Here is a 19213-nt window from a genome sequence, read left to right as displayed (position 1 = left end):
CGTAATTTACGTAATTAATGAAGTCAGAGAGTCTATCGCGTGAGATCGTGTACTGAAGAAAGACTTCATGAAGGAGAATATTTTATCGCCCATTGTGCACTGCCAAGAGAGTTCAATGATAGCAAAGCATTTTAGAAATTGCACTCTTCCCCTTAACTTCAGCGGCACTCGTGTCTATCAGTGGGCATTTCCCGTTTCGCGACTTAGGGCTTAATGAGATCGTCTGGAGGTCGTTGATGGGAGAGAAACATTGTTGGCTCGTAAAATAGGCGACCATTTAATGTTTAGAACCGCAGTGAAATCATGTGGGTTACTATGCATACGGCGGGGTTCCTTATCAATAAAAGCGAATCATACCCATCAGCTAAAGGAATCGAAAAAAATTCTTCTAATGTATTGTAAAAACTCACTCCAATTCGCAGTGCACGATTCTCGATAAATGACTGTACGATCTGCGAATATACACAAAGAATATTTCCTAATTCTACATTGTGACATTCACTTCCTTAATTGCATAATGTGTGGTTGGCATGTACTCGTATGCTTTGAAATGAATATATTGTGTAGATATAATATTTTGTGATTCGATGATAACTTTTTTCTCCGTACATTTTTGTTTTTTAAACTCCCATTCACGTGATGGATTCAAGAATAAGAAGCCGTGCGGGTGCCGGAAAAATGTGACGGCAGTTTATCGTTGAAGTTTATGCTAGCTCGACTCCTGCTTGGCCTGTGTATCGATAAGCTTACGTAATAAAATACAAACTGAAATCGACAATGATAAGCAAAATTAATTATTGTATTTTGTCAATCTTCTCTACTCTTTTGAGCCCGAAGTAAAAAAAAACCTTGTAAAACCTCCGAGGGTGACAAGATTTGGTGTAAGTCGTATAAAAATCGAAATACAATTTTTATACTCGGCAAAAAATGAAGATACATTCTTTAAATGGTATTGGTTTATACTTATGCATAAATACACATCATTTTTCTCATATGCGATTGAATGTTTGGTACTCAAATTAAAATATAATAGTAAATAAAATATTACTATTTAAAAACTGGTGTTAATTATTATGTAAGAGAAGTTTGTTAGAAAATGTCGTATTGCCTATTCAGCAATAACGTAAATAATATTTGCGACTACAGAAAATATTGACGTGTATAAACAACGCACGCCTATAAGAGAAATACGATCAGGTCAACAGTTAATTTATATCATTATGGATTTGCTCGGCGTAATAAATATTTTGGTGTAAAAAAATCCTAATTTAAAGTTGTGAGAATTGGGTGTATTCGGAATGATTAACGGTAAATTTTGAGTTTCAGTATTAATGAAATAAATATAGTAATAATTTTTCTGATTCCGTCGGCTCTCTTGGTTATGGTAGCTGTTTTGTGTAAGACGTTGGAATGGTGCTTCAATCATGGCCATTTAGGGAATGGGGGTATTTCCTGCTTGAAGTGAAGTCATAGGAGGAACAGGGAAACTCGAATGTCAGTTAGGTGCCAGTTAATGTTTAGTGTAACATCATGTCCAATGGACCTTATACACAAAGTGCCGCCGTCATATTGAATGGAATATATACCTTGCCGTTGCATTTTGTCGTACGGAGTAAATAGCCGAGTTGCCTGAACTAGCCCGTGGGAATATAAAAAGTGAGGACAGTACATGAGTTTTAGAACTTTTGATGAAATAAGCGGTTTGATGATGCACCCGATAAATTCTTCGAGGCCTCTAGTAATCGGGGTAAAATGAACTAATAATATTATTTATTTTAATGGAAAGCCGAACACAGTGAAATACAGTTATGGATAAGGAATCGCCGATGCTGATGTTTCTTTGGACGTATAGATCTTGAGTGATGCCTCTTGCCTCTTACTATAAACTATATTATACATATACTATATATATATATATATATATATATATATATATACTCATATATACAGAAACATATATAAGGAAAAGGGATAGGAACACGTATAAAGGACGAACACAATAGAGGTGGGGAAGGCGGAATCGAACGGATCACAAGAGTAAAAATATATATATATATATATATATATATATATATATATATATATATATATATAATATACTATATATATACTGTAGTACAAATAAAAACCTATTGTTGCTTCTTTCAGAAGCATTATAGCCAAAAATCAATTAACTTCGAGCTTTTTTCACTCAATTGGAAACTCCCGGATGATTCAGAAGCCATTTAGCCATCTAGACTAAGAGTAACAATTTGGAGGGATATCTGGGCTGATTTAATATGGGTGATACGGGCAATTATACGATTTGTCGATAGCTTAACTTGACTAACAAAATCATCAAGGTGTGTCCAATGTAAATACAAGTTACAAAGCTGTTTTAGCTTGTTACTTGTTTTTTATCCCATATCTCCAAAATTTCTTCGACTCTTATATTTTTCTATTTGAATTTCTGCATTTTAATGCATATAAGCGGATGACTCCGTTAAAAGTTACTGTTGCGGTATCTCCCGCAGTTCTTTGAATAAATTTTGGGTTTTAGCTCGCAATTTCTTCTTCTTCCCCTTATTTGTAACGTCGTCGGTAGCCTATCTATCTCTCTCTATGCAACTTCGGTATTCTCCATGCTCGTATCTAAAAAGCCTCCATTCTACGCTTATCTTATCCCAATCGCTAACTTTCTAATCTTTACGACGCTACGCTCCATGTTTACTTTCTTCTCTTTACGCATAAAAGCGTGAGGTATTATCTCGCGAAACCCTTGTATCATTTTTTTTATGAAAAAAAATTGATTGTACTGTTCACATTTATTTATTCAAAACTCGTTTCAACGCCTTTCGTGGAGTCCAATTGACAACTTATGCATGAATAGGGATGTAAATTTTTTATGCCTTATGGTAAGGGAATAATGGCAAAGGAAAGGGATTTTGGGGGGGATGATTAAATTGGAGTGATATTACATAAAAGTCCGTGAATCAACCTTAGGTAACAAGAGGAACTGATAAACTTGGGGAATGTCTTCCGAATGTGTTTTCGTGGGTTGGGTGAAATTTCTTCTTTAGTATATTTTGGGTTATCTCCCCTTTGTCTTCCCGGTGGAGGAATCAAAAAACAAGTCATTGTTATGGGAAAACTAGCTGATGCCTTTTTATGAGCGATAATGTGCCGTTATCATTATCTAGCAAGTCGTCGTTCTGCAATTATAGTGTCCGAAAATGTTACCTGTTTGGTCAATATAGGTTGCCCAACTATCACACCGTACTTCGTTAACCGTGCATTTCTTCCCCCATCTTATGTTTTTTTCGCTAAGTAATTTGTGGAGTCATATTTGCTTAAAATGCTGTCCTTAGTGTCCCTTTGGTGATGTCCTAAACACGTTTAATGATGATTTTTCTGGCAAATCGTGTCCATCTTCGTTTGTCATAAACGTCAAAAGTACGGGCGAATAATTTTCGATTTTTTATTCGGAATATTTAGTCTATCATTATATCATTGTATCCATTTTAGCTATTGCATAATGCTTAATAGGGTTTAGTTCATTTTCCCCATGCTATCATGCTATTTATCTATGGGCATTAGAGTTGAAAACGCTCTTTTTTCTGGCCAAAAGGTGAAATTAATGCTTGGAATTAAAAAGAACGGTAACTACAGCCGTATAAATACGTATTATGGGAAGAATCAACCCCAAGTGTACTCTCAAGAGTACGGCTGGAGTTGATTATTCCCATAATATTAATGCTTGGAATTTAAAACTTTAACCCTCGGGTTCTCACAGGCTACCGGTTTTACTTTAGGCTTAAATCGTATTATTTGTACTTAGTAAACCCAAAGAAATCAGATCATTAGTTTATGCGTATATCGGCTAGTGGGAGTAACAATCAACAAACCTTTTTCGCGGTAAAATACTTCGTTAAATAACAAATAATTCTCTTAGGTATGCCATAGTAGTGTTTGGGGAAATTAATTCATTTGGATATGACGGTGTTAAACGTTTTCATTAATTCGTAGAAAATCTCCGTTTTGACTTTTATTGAATGTTGGTAAATTGTCTTGGGGCTGGATGGAGCGGATAAATACATGAGTGACAATTTTCTTCGTTCTTACTGTGGGAGATATTCTTAATTAGTGGCACATGATGAATCAATATGAGAATCGTTTTCTTTGTCTTGTGGTTAAATCGTTTTCGGAGGCCATCGGCACAGGGTCACTATGTTGATGGCCTCCGAAAACGATTTAACCTGCTTAGCCATCTTTTTTTCCGTATTGTCGCATTTTTACACGTTTCTTATTTTTGGATTTGGTGTTGATCAAAATATAACGTCAATTGTTTTAACCTAGTCCCTCAGTTTTGATCCCTCCCCTTTGTGAGTTGTTTTCGGTAAATACGTGGGTCAACTGAAAACCTTCCGACCTTAACATGAAGATGGCAGCACTCTTCAGCAAAAGTTGGGGGAATGTGTTTGCGCATGCGTTGAAGGGTAATCAGCAAACTTTCAGCCGAATTGGGCCCTCAGTTGATCTTTGACAACCGTTTGGCTGAGTCATTGTGAGGGTGTTGTGAAAATGGAAAAAAATAGGTTCGAGCTGTCATTAAATATTTGTTTTCAAAGGCAATGCGCCAATTAAAGACTAGTTGAACGTTGTGTACGGGGACTCCGCAGCGTCATTTAAGACCATGAAATTTTGGGCAGCCGAATTTAAACGTGGCCGTACCAGCTTGTCTGATGATGAGCGCTCGGGAAGGCCAAAAAATGCGACACCCACCGATGACATCGAAAAAGTTCACCAAATGGTACTGCACGACCGTCGAATTAAGGTTAGAGAAACAGCAGAGGTTATGGGCGTATCCAAAGAACGCGGTTGTCATATATATGAAGAATTGGAAATACGTCAGCCATTCGCGCGTTGGATGCCGCGTTTGCACACTTCGGACCAAAAACGCATTCGAAAGAACATTTGTAAAGCTCTGTTGGAGCGGTTTAAGCAAAGCGAGTCTGATTTTGTTGCGTTGATTCATAGCTGTCGATAAATCGTGAATCCATCACTATACTCCAGAGGCGAAGGGATAGTCAAAACAGTGGACTACAAAGGTTGAACCTGCTCCGAATAACACGAAGACGGTTCCATCGGCCGGGAAGGTGGTAGCGACATTTTTTTGGGATAGTCACAGAATTGTGTTCTGTGATTATCTTCAAAATGGCAAAATAACAGCAGGAGACCATGGAGGCAGAAAGGCTGAAGTTGGAAAAAATGACCGCATTTGAAGAAGAAGAAAGTGCTTTTCCATTAGGACAACACATCTGCTCTCTCTTCGGCGGTCGCCATGGCTTAAATTCACGAATTGCACTTCGAATTGGTTCGTCAATCACCGTATTCACCAGGTCTGACCCCCAGCGACTTTTTCCTGTTTCCTAACATTTAAGTTTCGCTTTGAGGGCAGAGATTTTCATCTGGCGAGGTTATCGCATGCTTAAGCACCAATTTAGCGGAGATAGACAACTACTATTTTGAAGGGTGAAAAAAAAATTCGCCGGAAAAAGTATATCGGCTTAAAAGGAGACTATATTGAAAAATAAAAATAAATTCTAAGAAAAAAATGTCTCGTTTGTTTGTTAGGCCGGAAACTTTTGAGACTACCGACGTATTTATTTGGCCCTAGTCGTTGAGGCGCTACTAACTCTAGGCTGCGTACGCCTATCATTTGCCCACGCATCGTGTTCGATTGCTGTCTCCCGCACCGTCCGGCGACTCTCTCCGAAGACCTTCACACTTGGACACCTATTGCGTGTAAGCTCTGGAGACGCATCCAGCGGGCATCAGTCGCTGGTAAGGAAACCATCCATCCTGATCCATCACGTCTCGACTTCCCGCGAGTCGTGTATCCCATTGGATATTCTCAGAAGGAAGTTGAAAAGATTCTCCTTCCCGCACTAGTACGTGTGTCATCAAAGATAACGGGAATACGTGCCTGCAATATCAATAATTCTTGAGAGGTTTCAGGCGGCCAATAGTCGTTGAGCCATGTTCTCGCGTCCGCTGGAGGGAGATGGGTGAGCGTCTTTGTCGGTGCGCGCAGCGTGAAGTGCTCGGGCACTGGTTTTGGCGAGGATTCTTGTGATTTACGTGAATTTCTTTTGACAATTATCATATTCCTGTCCCTTTCCGCGGTAATGTTCTTAAACATCACTCAGTCTGCTTTACGATATTGACAGAGACGCTTTGAACTGCGCTGTATATATGATTCCTCAAGTCTATGGCGTAAAGTTACGACGAACCTCCATGGTCTCTTGACTCGAAGGCTCTAACTGTGGAATGGTATTGGCTATAGATGATTGGGAAATATTTATGTTCCGATTTGATGCCATGTTTGATATTTTCTTATGGTTTTGTACATTATTCACCGCTACTGTTGTTGTGTACCATTCAATGTGGCTAAAAGTGTACTTGGCGGAATGAGAACACATTCAGAAGTTAGATGACTGATTTAATTTAGTTGGCAAATGCTGTAATTTCATTTTAATTAGTATCCTTTGCCACATCCAATAAATTATATATTTTGGAAGACAATGGTAACTTTCAAATAGCTGGTATTTTAAATGAAATACATTTGTTATGTTAAAGAACTGTCAGTTTTAAAATTGGTATAAAGTAGGAATGAAAATTGTGAACAGTTGCGCAGTCATAAAAATATAAGCACCATAGAATGGAGTAACTTTAGATATTTCATGCAACTTAGGATGTTTTTTTGGTCATGGGTGTGTTTGTTTGTCATTTTAAACTGAAACACTTAATAACTGTAGCACTGAATTTTTTGTTCATAAAATTCAATCATGAGTGGAGGGAATGTAATGTTCAAAGGTTCTGTGAGACATTGGAAACAGTTCAGATGTGTTCACGTGTGTGTTGCAGGCACAGATTTCTGAGTAGGTCACAAATAAAGACCTTGTTGAAATTGGTGTGTGCAAAATTACTTCATTCTGTCATTTTCAATGCATAGCGCCATTGTTTTACACTGTACGCCTGGAATATTTTAACTGATGCATATCATATTAAGAGTTTTAATAGCTTAAATAATACTTGAGCAAAATTGAGTCGACTTTGGACATGTCTTAGGTAGGAGTATGTGAAGGACTGCAACCACCTCCAAAAGGTCCAAAAAGGGATAGGGATAAGATGAGTGATGTTCCTCCAACCCCAGACTTGACACAAATATGTAACTGAGAAGAAGTAAAAAACAAAGTTAAAAGTTCTGTTATGAGAAATTTTAAGGATTAGAAGAGTAGGTAGGACCTATCAAGAGAAAATCAAGATGCCCCAAGCCTCCTGATGGCCTTATAATGTCATACAAACATTCCCAAAAGTATAGCAATGACGAGACGTCTCCTGTAAGCATGGCAGATTTTAGTAAAGGGGAAGAGGTCTATTCTATTTGATGGAAATGTAAAATTCTTTGTTGCCTAATCTGCATTACATGTGGTATCAAAGGGATAGGTGGGATGTTCCTGCCCTAATGTGACCTTCTCAAAAAGAGAGATTCCTCTCATCCATAACTTGTTCATAATGGATATAGAAAAGCCATGTTTGAATACATTTTCTCTCAAATCAAATTCCTGAGATACGTTTTCTTCTCCATGCCACATCCTCGGGGCATCTACCTATAATAAAGTGACAGGTCCCCTGAAGAATGAGGTCTCTTTCTCCCTCTGATTGATAGCTCTGGAGCTGGTAATATAATACATATATTTATTCATTCTTGAGGTTTATGGAGCTTATTGTAAACTTAAGAAGCTCTTACAACTTAAATATAGTTGTTGTTTATTAAATAATGATGAGCCCATCAGTTTCAGATGAAGAGATAAGGAAATAAAATCAACATTTTCAAGTAACCCAATAATACAATTAATTAAAGCTTGATTAGTATTGCATTATGGCATTCAATTAGCTTTGTCCTAGAAATGTTCTTTGCTATGGCCTTTTGCCCATTTCAATGTGTATTATTCAAGAGAACTCCAGTTTAGATCAATTTTGTGCCGTGATTTGCTAATTTTTCCAGCTCGACTATCAGGCACTCAGGTTTGAATTCAGTGTAATTCCCAGTAAATTATCATTCCTCACTAATCTTAATAGTAATTGTAGGTCACTTTTGAATAAATTAGCATTTATTATTTTTATTATTATTTCTGTTTTTCGGTATGATTTTATTAAAAGGCAAATGCGAGGATGTAAATAGCTTCTGTCATTGAAGGGCCAGGTTCAAGTTCAAGTTTTAATTGAGATGATCAGTGAAACAAAAATTTTAAAAAGATTTAAAAATAAAATGCTCCATAATAATCAAGGGCAATTCTTGCATGAATCCCATGTCATATTGTCCATGTCAACATTTGTGACACATATTTGACTATCTATTTCAATTTGTCGCATGTATGTCAGTAATGCTTTAATATTTAAAAATACTATTTGTCATTAAAATTTAAGTGGAACTATTTCATTGATTTACTATAAACTCAAAACATAAAAGCTTGTATCTGTTTTATTTGAATACATAACATCATGTGTAAAAGAATCCTTTAAACTACATGGATACATACCCAATAATATAACATAAATTAAAGATTTGGGTATATTGAGGTCACATCTCTCCAGTGAAAATTATTAGTAATGATAAAATTGTCTTTTGAGTTGAAAGGAAATAAATTTGGTTGACCCTAAATCTGATGATGATCAATGCCTGATTAATATTATTGATGTCTTAATAATATCTCATGTCAGACAATAAAAAAGCTAGAGTCATATTTTAGAAGACCCTAATCTGTATTGTTCATCACAAGCCATCACTCTTGAATTTGTTAGAGGATGCAGCATCAGTAGTATAATATAATATTCATGAGGTTATTTTTTATTATTACCCACTTCTCCCTGAAATAAAAAAAATGATTTTTCATTATTGATGGTTCCTGTGAATCGGTAATTGCAGTAGATTTTAAATTCCATTCCCACTTGTATATCACAGGATGGTATAAATTGTCAAATTCTTACTGTATTTCTTCGTAAATGCGTTGGTAATTATTTGTTTTCCTTCTTCTCTATTCTCAGCAAGCAGTCTTGATAAGGCAACTCCAAGAGCAGCATTATCACCAGTACATGCAGCAGCTTTATCAGCAGCAGCAGAAAAGCCAAGAGCTGTGCAAAGCAAACCCGGTGGCAGAGGCAAAAGTTCCGAGGAAGGAGGTAGCTGATGCGAGTGAAGTTGGAGGCCAGCAGGTGATGGCGCCACCTCCCCAGGATGAAGAAACCCACCACCTGCTGAGCAATGGGTCCCACTCAACGCTACCTCAGGATGGAAGTGCAGATGAGGATTGTGTGGAGGCCGGGGAGGGCAACCTCGATCATTGCCCGGAGGAGAGTGATGAATGTGATGAAGATGTATCCCACAGTGAGTAACTGGTTTGGTCATGCCATGATTTCATTTTGGGCTTATTGAAATTTTAAGATAGAATGTAGGAGCTGGTAGAGGATCTCATAACTTGGTGTTCTAACATTATCTACCATCAACTCTTACAGCAGCTTGTGAGGTAATGCGTGGATGTTTCTTTACGTGTGGAAAATTTGACAATTCTGCTTGGTTTTGCTTTATGTGATCACTGACCAATGTAATTAAATTTTCCCAACTTTATGCGTAATGCTTGTAATCAGCGTAAGGAAAGAACATAATGTTTTTAACTGTTCTCACATTTAGTTAGGTCTTGTGGCCAGTAGACAGTTATTTTTAATAATTATATATATTTTTTTATAATTTGGTTTGGATGTGTACAAACAATCTCCAAGGGATTGGCTTGGTGTTTTATGATTTTTAATGATTTGAATATCCCTTGATGGGTTTTTTTCCTCAAACATGCGTGTCCGAAAATCAAGACTTCACACCCTCGATTTGAGAAACAATTATGGTTCTCAGCCAATATATTATTATAATTATTACCTGTAAGAAGGATGAGGATTACTTTTATTTATATTTATTCCAAACTTTCAGGTGTCCTCCATCTGTACTCAATTCTATTTGTAAATTGACAGTATCCTGAATGAAAACTGCTAATTTTTGAATGTGTAACAGTCTGAAGAGAGGCTAAACTTAATGGCAATGTGATAAAATATATCTATCATTACTGACTCTTTTTTACTTCCTAACAGTATTAAGGATTTTAATGTACAGATTTTGATACAAAATGAAGGAATCCTATGAGTTTTCCCTGATTAATTTGAAAGGAAGCATGCTGTCTTTTTGATTGTATTCTTACATGGCATGTAAAGATGTAGAATTTATGGAGTGGTGCATCTATGTCCTTATTTTGTTTGCAGTGGATTTGCCTCCAACACTCCCTGCATCAATGTGGACTCGCAAGGAGATAAAGGAGTTCAAGGAATCAATCCAGAAGGAGGGAGGTGATGCCATCATAAGAGTGGGGCATGGAGAGACAGTCACTGTAAGTCTGGCTTGTTTGACTCCATCCATTTTTATTATGCCATTTCAAAAAAGGTTTTTTTTAATTACCTGCTGTGCTTTATCTGAATTCATTGCACTTTGGGAAAATTAAATTATGTAAAATTTTATTAAAAATATTTGTCAATTTGTGGGCTTTCAAATATGGCTCAATAAATGAGGTCATTTTGCGCTATAAACTTGTTAAATCCATAACATGAAAATCCATTGCAAGAGTTGAATCCCATTGCTTTAGGTTGTTCAGCAATTATAGTGCTCACCAAAAAACTAGGTCAACACAAAATTTCAACCAATCCATGTAATTGTTGAAATGTAATGAAATAATTGACTTTGTAATTCCACACACTTTATTTAAAAAACACACGACCCAGGTTTCGACGTTGAACGTCATCATCAGGTGGTCCTCATAGAAGCACGCTGGCTATATATACCTTCTGATCATAGGAGGGGGGGGTTGGTCAGAGAGGGAGGTCGGAGGGGTAAAAAAGGTTACAATGTAGCTGGGAAGAAAAGAGAATTACATTTTTGATTTAGAAGAGTGGTAGGTCTAGGAGTGGGGAGTGGGAGGGATACAAAATTTCGTTGGCAAGATCATCTTTCCAACGGACACATTTCAAAATTTCTAACTGCTCCAAAGCATCGAGCCTTTGACCTTTTTCTTCAAAATGAATAATTTTTGTCACAAAGTCACTTTTGTGATCACTTTCGATGAGGTGTTTTGCAAAGAGGGATGTTATGTTCTTATTTTTTACACATGTTTGGTGTTCTTTAATCCTTTCTTTAAATTTCCGTCCTGTTTGTCCAATATACTTTGTGCTACAATCCGAGCACTTTAACTCATACACTCCACTCCTCTCGTTTTCGGGGACTTTGTCTTTAGTGTGAGAGATCAGGTTCTTAAGGCATGAACGACTGTAAAAGGCACATTTAATTTTTTCTTTAGGTAAACTTTTAATTACTTTTTGAGAAATAGTCCCAAGATATAGTATTCTCCGCCATTTGGCAGTGGGATCTTTTACATGTTCGGGGTTGTAAATGTGGCTTAAGGCTATTTTTGTAAGTTTATTCCGGTAAAGTTTATTTATTAGATCTTCTGAATACCCATTGTTTACTGCTAACGTTTTAATTACATTAAGTTCCTTATTTACATTGAATTTTGACATAGGGATAGCGGTCAAACGGTGGATCATTGCATGAAATGCCGAAAGCTTTTGGGTGAAGCAATGCCTTGAAGAGGAATTAATTAATTGGTCTGTATACATTTCTTTCCTAAAAATGGAATACTGTAACCCATCTTTGTCTTTAGAAATGGATAGGTCGAGGAAATTCAGGGAACCTTTTTCCTCTTTTTCACACGTGAATTGTACATTAGAATTGATAGAATTTAGATGTGCTAGAAACTGATCTAGTTGCCTATCAGAACCTGTCCACACACAGAAGACATCGTCTACATATCTTAACCAACAAAATACATTATTAATGAGAGGGTAGGCTGAGGAGAACAAAACTTTTTCAAAATTGTCCATATACATATCGGCCAGGAGTGGGGACAAGGGCGAGCCCATGGCTAAACCATTGGGTTGTTGGAAATAGGTACCATTAAAAATGAAATAATTTTGGGAAACACACGTCTTAAGTAATGCACAAAGTTCACTTATAACTGGAATTGGGATGGATTTCCGGATGAGGATGTCTTCGGCAAGGTTCACCGCTTCCATGGGTGGCACGTTGGTGAAAAGGTTGCGTACATCAAAGGAAACAAGCATGCACTTTTTCGGGATGACCTTTTTCATAAGTTTGTTCACAAGGTCCAAGGAATTCACTACACCATATTCCGTGGAAAATTTGGAAACCTCCCTGAAGAGTACATTAAGCCTTTTCGCTAGTATGTGGTTGGGAGCTGACATATTTGATACTACAGGCCTGATCGGAATCCCATTTTTATGAACTTTAGGTAGCCCGAAAAACCGTGGTGCTGAGGGATTCATTTGCACTAGTTTCAACATTTCACAACTTTTGAATAACGTGTTACAAGATTTAATCACTTTCTTAATTTCTTGTTGAAACTTGGGGGTTGGGTCTGAACGAAGTACTTCAATGTTATTGTCCCTGATGAAGTCTTCGCATTTCGTGATGTAGGTATTTCGTTCTAATACAACCACTGCGCTGCCTTTGTCTGCTTTCTGGATGATCAAATTTTTCTCTGTCACTGAATGTTTAATGGACTTTAAGGCCTCGTACTCGGTAGAATACTTCATCTTTTTTACTCCAGGTTTTGAGAATTTAAGGAGCTCCTGGGAAACAACTTGTTTAACCGCGATATTTTCTTTCTGAAGGGCAACTTCAAGGTCAACAGCCAGGTTTTTAATGTTTTTAACAGAAATTGGAATTTTAGGTACGTACTTAAGGCCTTTTTCTAGCAAAGAAATCTCACTATTAGAAAAGGAATGTCCGGAAAGGTTAACGATTCGAGGCCCAAACTTATGGTCACACTTAGAACTTGTTGATTTTGAACTGGACTCCTTATTTCTCCGTAGTAAATCAAGCTTACGGTTCATTTTCGCTCTTTTTTGAAAGGAAATCTCACTGCACTTCTGACGGACCTCATTATCAAAGTATAGCCACTCGATCCAATGAAGTTTATGGGACAATTCCACGTATAAAAGTAGTAGATAATGGGATATAGCGTCTCGTTTAACATACCATTCGTGTAACTCCCTTTTAAGCCAGGCTTTCTTGGCTACTCCTATAGCGAACTTTCCTGCCGAGGATTGGGTTTTCTTACACTGAAGGTTGATGTACTTCGGGAAAACTCCAAGGGAGATGCAGCGGCTGTTGAAGAAGATGTTCAATGACGCATTCCGGTATTTTATGGAGAGTCTTCTGTAGAGGCTTGCCATAACTGCGTTACTGGCGCACTTAATAAAATTTGTTGTCTCAGGCGTAACTTTGTGGAATTTGCATAACATATTGAAATGTAATGAAATAATTGACTTTGTAATTCCACACACTTTATTTAAAAAACACACGACCCAGGTTTCGACGTTGAACGTCATCATCAGGTGGTCCTCATAGAAGCACGCTGGCTATATATACCTTCTGATCATAGGAGGGGGGGGTTGGTCAGAGAGGGAGGTCGGAGGGGTAAAAAAGGTTACAATGTAGCTGGGAAGAAAAGAGAATTACATTTTTGATTTAGAAGAGTGGTAGGTCTAGGAGTGGGGAGTGGGAGGGATACAAAATTTCGTTGGCAAGATCATCTTTCCAACGGACACATTTCAAAATTTCTAACTGCTCCAAAGCATCGAGCCTTTGACCTTTTTCTTCAAAATGAATAATTTTTGTCACAAAGTCACTTTTGTGATCACTTTCGATGAGGTGTTTTGCAAAGAGGGATGTTATGTTCTTATTTTTTACACATGTTTGGTGTTCTTTAATCCTTTCTTTAAATTTCCGTCCTGTTTGTCCAATATACTTTGTGCTACAATCCGAGCACTTTAACTCATACACTCCACTCCTCTCGTTTTCGGGGACTTTGTCTTTAGTGTGAGAGATCAGGTTCTTAAGGCATGAACGACTGTAAAAGGCACATTTAATTTTTTCTTTAGGTAAACTTTTAATTACTTTTTGAGAAATAGTCCCAAGATATAGTATTCTCCGCCATTTGGCAGTGGGATCTTTTACATGTTCGGGGTTGTAAATGTGGCTTAAGGCTATTTTTGTAAGTTTATTCCGGTAAAGTTTATTTATTAGATCTTCTGAATACCCATTGTTTACTGCTAACGTTTTAATTACATTAAGTTCCTTATTTACATTGAATTTTGACATAGGGATAGCGGTCAAACGGTGGATCATTGCATGAAATGCCGAAAGCTTTTGGGTGAAGCAATGCCTTGAAGAGGAATTAATTAATTGGTCTGTATACATTTCTTTCCTAAAAATGGAATACTGTAACCCATCTTTGTCTTTAGAAATGGATAGGTCGAGGAAATTCAGGGAACCTTTTTCCTCTTTTTCACACGTGAATTGTACATTAGAATTGATAGAATTTAGATGTGCTAGAAACTGATCTAGTTGCCTATCAGAACCTGTCCACACACAGAAGACATCGTCTACATATCTTAACCAACAAAATACATTATTAATGAGAGGGTAGGCTGAGGAGAACAAAACTTTTTCAAAATTGTCCATATACATATCGGCCAGGAGTGGGGACAAGGGCGAGCCCATGGCTAAACCATTGGGTTGTTGGAAATAGGTACCATTAAAAATGAAATAATTTTGGGAAACACACGTCTTAAGTAATGCACAAAGTTCACTTATAACTGGAATTGGCGGAGAATACTATATCTTGCCAAATGGCGGAGAATACTATATCTTGGGACTATTTCTCAAAAAGTAATTAAAAGTTTACCTAAAGAAAAAATTAAATGTGCCTTTTACAGTCGTTCATGCCTTAAGAACCTGATCTCTCACACTAAAGACAAAGTCCCCGAAAACGAGAGGAGTGGAGTGTATGAGTTAAAGTGCTCGGATTGTAGCACAAAGTATATTGGACAAACAGGACGGAAATTTAAAGAAAGGATTAAAGAACACCAAACATGTGTAAAAAATAAGAACATAACATCCCTCTTTGCAAAACACCTCATCGAAAGTGATCACAAAAGTGACTTTGTGACAAAAATTATTCATTTTGAAGAAAAAGGTCAAAGGCTCGATGCTTTGGAGCAGTTAGAAATTTTGAAATGTGTCCGTTGGAAAGATGATCTTGCCAACGAAATTTTGTATCCCTCCCACTCCCCACTCCTAGACCTACCACTCTTCTAAATCAAAAATGTAATTCTCTTTTCTTCCCAGCTACATTGTAACCTTTTTTACCCCTCCGACCTCCCTCTCTGACCAACCCCCCCCTCCTATGATCAGAAGGTATATATAGCCAGCGTGCTTCTATGAGGACCACCTGATGATGACGTTCAACGTCGAAACCTGGGTCGTGTGTTTTTTAAATAAAGTGTGTGGAATTACAAAGTCAATTATTTCATTACATTTCAATATGTTATGCAAATTCCACAAAGTTACGCCTGAGACAACAAATTTTAATCCATGTAATGTTTATCTATTAATCAATTAGCTCTAATTTGAGATTTTTTGAAATTGTGCCATATCCCTAATGATACATATTTTTACTCATTGATAAATATTCTGCTGTATCATAATTTATTGTTTAAATTTCAATATGCATAGAAAATTTGAAGCTTACTTTGTACTTGAAGATATGAAATAATGTAGCTCTTTTGGTCCAGTCTAATGCCCTTGGTGTTTATTTAATTATGTGCACAGTGAGTTATTTTATTATCTATTCTATTCAGAAATATTTTGCTGGAGGTAGTGGGGATGATATTAGTCATGATTATACAGCACCAATTAAGGCTGGGGGAACATTCTGGTTTATGGCAACCATAAAACATATTCAAGCAGTCTGACTTCCGTAAGAATTCATTCCCTCATGTCATGTTAAAAAGTTAGCCTCAAGAAGCTAGAATACCTTTATGAAGTTCTCAGAAATAAAATTTGGAATATTGACAATACACTAAACCTTCACTAATCGGACCACGTGGGCCCAAGGATTTTCCAGATAAGAGAAAATTCAGATTATCCAGGGTTTTGATGCACATAACCCAGTGAAACATTTTCTCCCCGCTGAACTTAATCACTGTTGATTGAGATTGACTTCTAATGACTCCATATGATGAATTAGAGCACCAAGGGCAAGGTCATCTCATTAAAATCTTAAACAAACAGTTGAATAAAATATTTCACCCATTTTCTCCTACAATTTTAAGTTGGGATTAAATCATAAGTATCTTCGAGAGTAGGACAATGGTAATGAGTGCTGATTTGATTTATCTAATTGGTTACTTTTATTTTAATTATTAAGATAACTTAATGATGAAGTTTTTATTTAATTAAAGGAGAATTTATTTCTGAAAAATGACACTGGTTTTCTCTTGTAATTTCCAGTTTTAAAAATGCAACATATGGCCTCCGCTGTACTAAAAATATATTCATTTCATGATTGATTGTTGCTAAAATTTTTAAGAATATCAGAGCTAATCTTCTGTGGTGTTGCAATACAATTTGGTTAATGGTACTTAAATTCTATTTGATTATGGTGAAATTTGTAAGGATCAATGTTGTTAATGGAGTTTTGCATTTTCATTGGGAATAAATGATTTGGGATATTCACATGGTGCCTGTTGTTATAAAAAAAGCACTTATATTTCTTCCTTAAGAATCCACAGGGCATCTATGTGGTATTCTGTAACTTTGTGGAAGAAATTATTATAGAACCAGCCCATTATGGTAACATCGATAAACAATGCATTCGCCAAATTTTTTATGGTCGAGAGAGGTCATTCATTATCCTCTTCATATATCAAGGTTGTCCATATTATGCCACGGCAACATTTCTAGTAAAAAAATAATTAGGAATGTATTATAAAAAGTAAAATGATGAATTCCAGTTTTTTATTTTCTATAATTTGCATTCCTTTCCAGGTTTTCTGTGATAGGAGAACTGATGAAAATGTTTCATGATCATAGTGATGTATATAAAATATTCTTTAAATAAACCTTGTACCTAATTTATTTTTTTGGCATCAAATGCATTATCATATTTTAAATTTTTTAAGGGGAACAATTTTTTTCTTAATGAGTGTTTTGATTTGCAAGAAAGATTGCGGAACAAATTAGCTTCGTTTTTTGAGGTTCCTCTGTATGATAATTATTTGTTACCATATATGTAGAAACTTAGTAGCTAAAGGTATATTTCAGCCGAGTACAACAGTGCTGCTTCTCGTGATTCCTTAATTAGTCACCTGCAGTACACTGCCAAATTCTGTGCAGATTAGTGTGGGTATAATGTACAGCTTTGCAGTGAAATTGTGAAGGTTTTTCAAACTTACTGTCATAGAAAAGATTTTTCACAACACTGTCCAAGTAAGGAGAGATGTGATAGGTATTGGAAAGAAAAGGGTGGGGCAAAAGAGTGGTAGGGATAAAGAAGAAGATTGATTCTTATTAAATAATAATGCACTATTCCACCATTGATAACCATTGAATAGTGCAATATTATTTGCTTTGAATTGTTAATGTTCACCTTCCACAGTATCATGCCTGAATCCATAAAATTGAGTTAAGGAGAAAGGAAAGAAAAAGAGGAAATACAAAAGACTCCTGTAAGTTCGAAGGGGAACAGATGAACTCATGAGATTTGAGAGGATGTGATGTGCATTTTTTTATTGTTTTGCAGTTATAGGCTATCACTGGATTCTTTTTTCAAGTCAAGAGAAGTGCATTTATTACATAACATACTTTTTTATGAAATAAGTTTTAACTTTGTGAACTCATTATGAAACTCTCGGCATCACCTTTTAAGTCCTTTGATTCATCTATTTTTGTGTATTCCTTTGTGACTAGATTATTGCAAAAAAAGTGGTTTGATAGTAGTTCCAATGAGTGCATTCTCTATTTCAGGTCCGTGTGCCAACGCATGAAGATGGTACTTGCCTTTTCTGGGAATTTGCTACTGACAGCTATGATATAGGCTTTGGTGTTTACTTTGAGTGGATCAAGTCTCCAACCAATCAGGTTTCTGTGCATATATCGGAGAGCGAAGAGGAGGAAGAAGATGAGGATGAAGATGATGAAGGTAGATTTGTAACTATTAAGTTTAAACCTTAAACTCAAGATACTTTAAGATAAATTTTACCTACCTTTTAACTAGTACTTCATAGTTATACTCTATTTAGCACCAATCAAAAGATTTCCACTGCAATAAATGTCATTGTATAGTAATAGTTTTTTTAATTAACACTAAAATGTGGTTTGAACATAAACAAAGAATACTGTTGGCACATACTGATGATTTGATGAAGTTTTAAGTTCTTATATTCACATCACACGCACAGGATAATATGCTTATCAGTTGAGCCGAGAATTGGAGTTGTAACAAATCTTTCATTTGTGGAAATTATATTGTGAAAAAAATTCAGAACTAACCGAGGTTTACATTTTCATATGTACATGCATGAGTGCTTTCTTTGCGTGTATCTGTGTTTTACATTTTCAAATAGTTTCATGGCATTAAACTCCAGGTATTTAATGATAAATTAGCTTGCTGATATAAATATTTTTGCAATGTATGAATATTTTTTGCAATTCCATGTTTTTACAATATTATTGGACCTAAACTTTTTCATGACTATTTAATTAAAAGCTCTAAAGTCACAGTGAACATTGAAAGAGAACAAATATGCAAACAATTCTGCATATAAACATTTCTCTTGGTAAAATTTATAGTGAAAAGCACTGTAATCAGCCTTAAGGTAGGTTTGATGGTTTAGTTTGTCAGGCAGCCTAGGGGTTGCAAGCATTGCTGAGTGAATTTAAAATTCAGTGCGGAAGATATGATTATTATTTATCTCTGTAACTATAGCTCTCAACTAATTTTTTTAATTATGATGAATGAAAAAAACCAAAGTAGATCAAACATCTTGAATGAATAAAGTATGTGAAAGTAAAGAATTTTCTCATTCCTTATCAAAACGTAAAATGATGTCATGGCTTTATCATATTCCACAAAATAAATAAAATGAATTATGGTAAAAGGAACAACTTCATAAAAATGCACATTATGGGTACATGTGGATCCTACAAATA

The 19213-nt window shown here is 36.1% G+C and overlaps 1 protein-coding gene across 2 annotated transcripts in view; it reads left to right on the top strand.

Moving 5' to 3' along the window:
* The window catches only part of LOC139687698 (Golgi resident protein GCP60), a 37045-nt gene that overhangs the window by 13633 nt on the left and 4199 nt on the right, over positions 1-19213 (top strand). For both annotated transcript variants that reach the window (XM_071584951.1, XM_071584950.1), the window contains exons 6-8: positions 9091-9430; positions 10351-10475; positions 18029-18203. In XM_071584951.1, coding sequence (XP_071441052.1) covers positions 9091-9430; positions 10351-10475; positions 18029-18203 — 640 coding nt within the window. The remainder of the gene's footprint in view (positions 1-9090; positions 9431-10350; positions 10476-18028; positions 18204-19213) is intronic.

Source organism: Hetaerina americana, unplaced genomic scaffold (genome assembly GCF_022747635.1).
Source record: "Hetaerina americana unplaced genomic scaffold, ioHetAmer1.1.p SCAF_2, whole genome shotgun sequence".
Lineage (NCBI taxonomy): Eukaryota > Metazoa > Arthropoda > Insecta > Odonata > Calopterygidae > Hetaerina > Hetaerina americana.
Note: the sequence above shows the minus strand (reverse complement) of the source record. Positions and strands in the feature narration are given on the sequence as shown.